Source organism: Poecilia latipinna, unplaced genomic scaffold (assembly GCF_001443285.1).
Source record: "Poecilia latipinna isolate Pla-1442-1.1 unplaced genomic scaffold, P_latipinna-1.0 Scaffold676, whole genome shotgun sequence".
NCBI classification, from domain to species: domain Eukaryota; kingdom Metazoa; phylum Chordata; class Actinopteri; order Cyprinodontiformes; family Poeciliidae; genus Poecilia; species Poecilia latipinna.
Window position 1 is genome coordinate 51,699 of NW_015113292.1, and position 3,859 is coordinate 55,557.

Here is a 3,859-nt window from a genome sequence, read left to right on the forward strand (position 1 = left end):
AGGAACTGAGTGGGGATGACGCTGTGTTCTGTGAGGCAGAAGCTCAGCTGGAGATGGCAGCTCCAAAGAGAAACTGTGTGGAAATAGGTGATGCTTTATATGAGCGAGTGCTTAGGCACTCCTGAGTCACTGCCATGGAAGCTTCAAGGATTTCTCAAACATGCATGAAAGAATCAAATAAACACCCTATGTTTTTGATGAGGGATTAATATTACAACCTGACATAACACTCTCCTCCACCCCTTTAATAAGTGGGTTAGATTGTTGCTTCCATTCCAATACGTAAAGTGGTCTGGGACAAGAAATTAAAGTTACTTAGCAATTTTGTGCACTTGTGTCACAATGAAGTGACCACTTGCTGATTGTTCCAATAAATAAATAAAAATAAGAAATCATATTTTTATTGAATGAATATTTTTTCTCTTATAGGTTTACAAATGAAGGGACAAATATAGGCAGGCATCTTAGTTATTGTCATTAACTTTATAATTATATTTTTTTTCTGCCCTTTCTCCAGGACTAATTCAGATCCAAGTTTAAGTCTGAGCAGTAATTAGCAACAGCAGTTAGATGTAATTGCACATTTGCAAATACCTTTGTGACTATTCGTCTAGAACAAATACAAAGAGTTGAAACTGATTTTGAATAATGATTTTAAAACGTCTGTATTAAATATCACGTCCAAGTGATATAAATGTCATCTTCAAAATCAAACAGATTTTACTCCCGGCTTTTTAATGGCCAACTATGCATCATGAGAATTCTGGGTAGTGGGGTCTTTCTTCCTTGTTATTGTCACGTGATGCTAACTGTAGCAGCAGCTCTGTAAACAGGCTTTGCCAGCTAGCATGATGCAGGGGAAGACTGTGATAGTGACGGGAGCGAACAGCGGGATCGGGAAAGCTACAGCAGCGGCGATTGTGAAGCTCCAGGGCCGGGTGATAATGGCCTGTCGGGACCAAACCAGGGCTGAGGAGGCTGCCCAGGACATCCGGCAGGAGACCGGGGCAGACAGCAGGCAGGTCATGGTCAAACAGCTGGACCTGGCCTCCTTGAGGTCTGTGCGCTCCTTCTGTGAAGACATTATAAAGGTAAATAGATTGTTGATAATTACCCGGGTTTCATCAGACACATCTTTGTACGTTTCTGTGGAGGATAATAGTTTAGGTTGAATTAAAAACTGAGGTTTATCATTATTATTGTTTTTTTATTATTATTTGTTGAATACTTGTTTCAAATGTCCAGTCCGCAAAACATGAGTCTAAAATAAATTGCATTCAACAAGTAATTTATTCTACCCAAAGGCATTATAAAAAATGTGATAGTTTTTTTTTTTTTTTTTCTAATTCTTCCTAAATTACAATTACACTATTTACAAATAAAATCTCACTTAACAAGACACTATTCTCACAGATTCCAGACAAAAAAATAATAAAAGCAAAACAAAAACAACAAAAATAACAACTTTCTTATTTCATCCACTTTCCAGAAACTTGCATTGCTTAGTTACACACCAGACTCCCATCATGTCACATGTATTCATATATTGCATTAATATAGCTATTTGTCTTCAGGATTTACTGAAGTTGTATGGTAAATTTTAAAACAAATCAATTGCGGTAGTTCTCAAGCCATATGACATTCATTCTGTAGAACCTCACTGAGCTTTAGCTATTCTGCTAATAAAAACAGAGAAAAAAAATTGAGTCTAAATACAAATTACACAAGTAATAGATTTTCACCAGTAAAAGATTTTGAAATCTATGCATCTGCTTCCTTTGGCTTTGAGGCTCTACGTTTGTGGAGTTCATTAGTTTTGAAAAGCATAAATGCACTGAGTTTCTCCTTTGCGCTGTTAAACAGGAGGAACCTCTGCTACATGTTCTGATCAACAACGCTGGAGTCTACCAGTGTCCTTACACCAAAACAGAGGACGGCTTCGAGATGCAGTTCGGGGTCAACCACCTCGGTCACTTCCTGCTTACCCACCTGTTGATGGACCTCCTGAAACGCTCGGCGCCCAGCCGCATCGTGGTGGTCTCCTCCAAGCTTTACAAACACGGTGACATTAACTTTGAAGACCTGAACAGTGAGCAGTTCTACGACAAGGCCTTTGCCTACAGTCGCAGCAAACTGGCCAACCTGTTGTTCACCTGCGAGCTGGCCCGCCGTCTGGAGGGCAGTGGAGTAACAGCGAATGCTCTGACTCCAGGCATCGTGAGGACTAACCTGGGACGGCATGTGCACATTCCGGTTTTAGCAAAGCCCCTTTTTAACCTGATCTCCCGGGGCTTGTTTAAAAGCCCGGAGGAAGGAGCTCAGACTTCAGTGTATTTGGCCTCCAGCCCGGATGTTGACGGTGTGCAGGGAAAGTGCTTTGCAGATTGTAAGCCTATGGAACTTCTGGATAAGGCCACAGATCAGGAAGTGGCATCGAAACTGTGGGACATCAGTGAAGTCATGGTGGGCATAACGACTTGAGAACCGTCTGAGACGTTCACGTTTTTTGTTGTTGTTTTTTTAGCAGGGTAATAACTGAAGCTGAAAGATAATCAATGCCTTGGTTACAATTCCTTAACTTTTAGTTGTGGTGTTGAAATGTCAAAATGCTTTCTATGTTTATGGAAATGTTTGTATCCATTAACATAGTGGATTGTTTGCAGCATCTTGTGTCAGGTGCTAGAATCTCTGTTTCAGTTCTTCTTTTAATAAATTCCTAAGATCAAATGTTTCTAATGTAACCTTTCTAACAGAGCTGTAGTAATGAGTGCCCTGAGTTTTACTAGAAGTTGGAGGCCTGTAGATTTTTTTAATACTTTCTCTGCAATTTATGTGTTAACCTTGAGATAACATTGCTGGGATGTCCATTCCTGTGAAGACTGACAGCTTTCTTGAACATTTTAAAATATTTCTTTCTGTAAAAAATGGACGTTAAATACTTTGGATATCAATCAACAGCAACAGTTGCTTCTCTGTTGTCATTGCTGATGTTTTTCCACACTGTTCAAACTCCTCTTTTTATAGAGGTGGTCACATAGATGATGGTTGTTCAATCTATACATTTGATCAGGAGCACCTAGCTGGTTTGTTCCCTCTTAAATTCTCCAGAAGCAGCCAGGTTGGACTGGCCCACGCTTTTTATGCAGGTGCACATAACAGAATAATTCTTATTTACTTGCTTCATTAGCAGCCTCCCACATCTATACACACCTCTGGAGGTTTGGAGAGGTTTTGCCTGTGGAGGGTCGCATTTCAGATATCAGTTTTCCCCCAGCAGGTTAGTTAGGCGTCATTCAGCCATACCGGTTGCTCTAAAAACCGGTCATTAGCTGGGAATGTTTGCTCTCCAAGTCACCCGAAAACAGCAGTTTTTTTTTTTGTTTTTTTTTAACCAAATGGTAGCGGGACCTCCAGGATTCATGACTTTCCCACCTGTATTGTTCATTAGGACATTTTCTGGATCATTTATGGTGAGCTGGAAAACGAAGTAGGAACACAAAGGCAGCCACTTTATCAATTTCATCTCACACACAATGCTCCTGGGCCACTTTTTAAGCAGCTCCAGTCTATTTGTTTTACAAATGACTCCAATTAGTGTAATTACAGAATCTGATGTTCTTAATGGGCACTGTAATATTGATAGGTCCTTGAATGCTACTTTAGATCTGAGTATTTCAGTCAGGCTCCTTATCCAACACATAATGGATCAATTAAAGGAGCACTATGTCTGTTTGTTTCTGAGCTTCTGTTGGAAGGCCTTGCTCCTTAATTCATACACTGAGTTTTATAAAACTTTTAGTTTTTTTGCATCTTTTGGATTTTGGCAAGTAGATCTTCAGTAATTACTTTATTTGTAATT

General features: G+C 39.8%; 1 protein-coding gene across 1 annotated transcript; it reads left to right on the forward strand.

Moving 5' to 3' along the window:
- Positions 1 to 410: 410 nt before the first annotated feature.
- Positions 411 to 2,961, forward strand: LOC106954736 (retinol dehydrogenase 14). The gene is made up of 2 exons (XM_015044461.1): positions 411 to 1,091; positions 1,864 to 2,961. Exons 1-2 carry the CDS (start codon positions 849 to 851, stop codon positions 2,479 to 2,481), a joined length of 861 nt encoding a protein of 286 aa, XP_014899947.1. The 5' UTR covers positions 411 to 848; the 3' UTR covers positions 2,482 to 2,961.
- Positions 2,962 to 3,859: the final 898 nt, after the last annotated feature.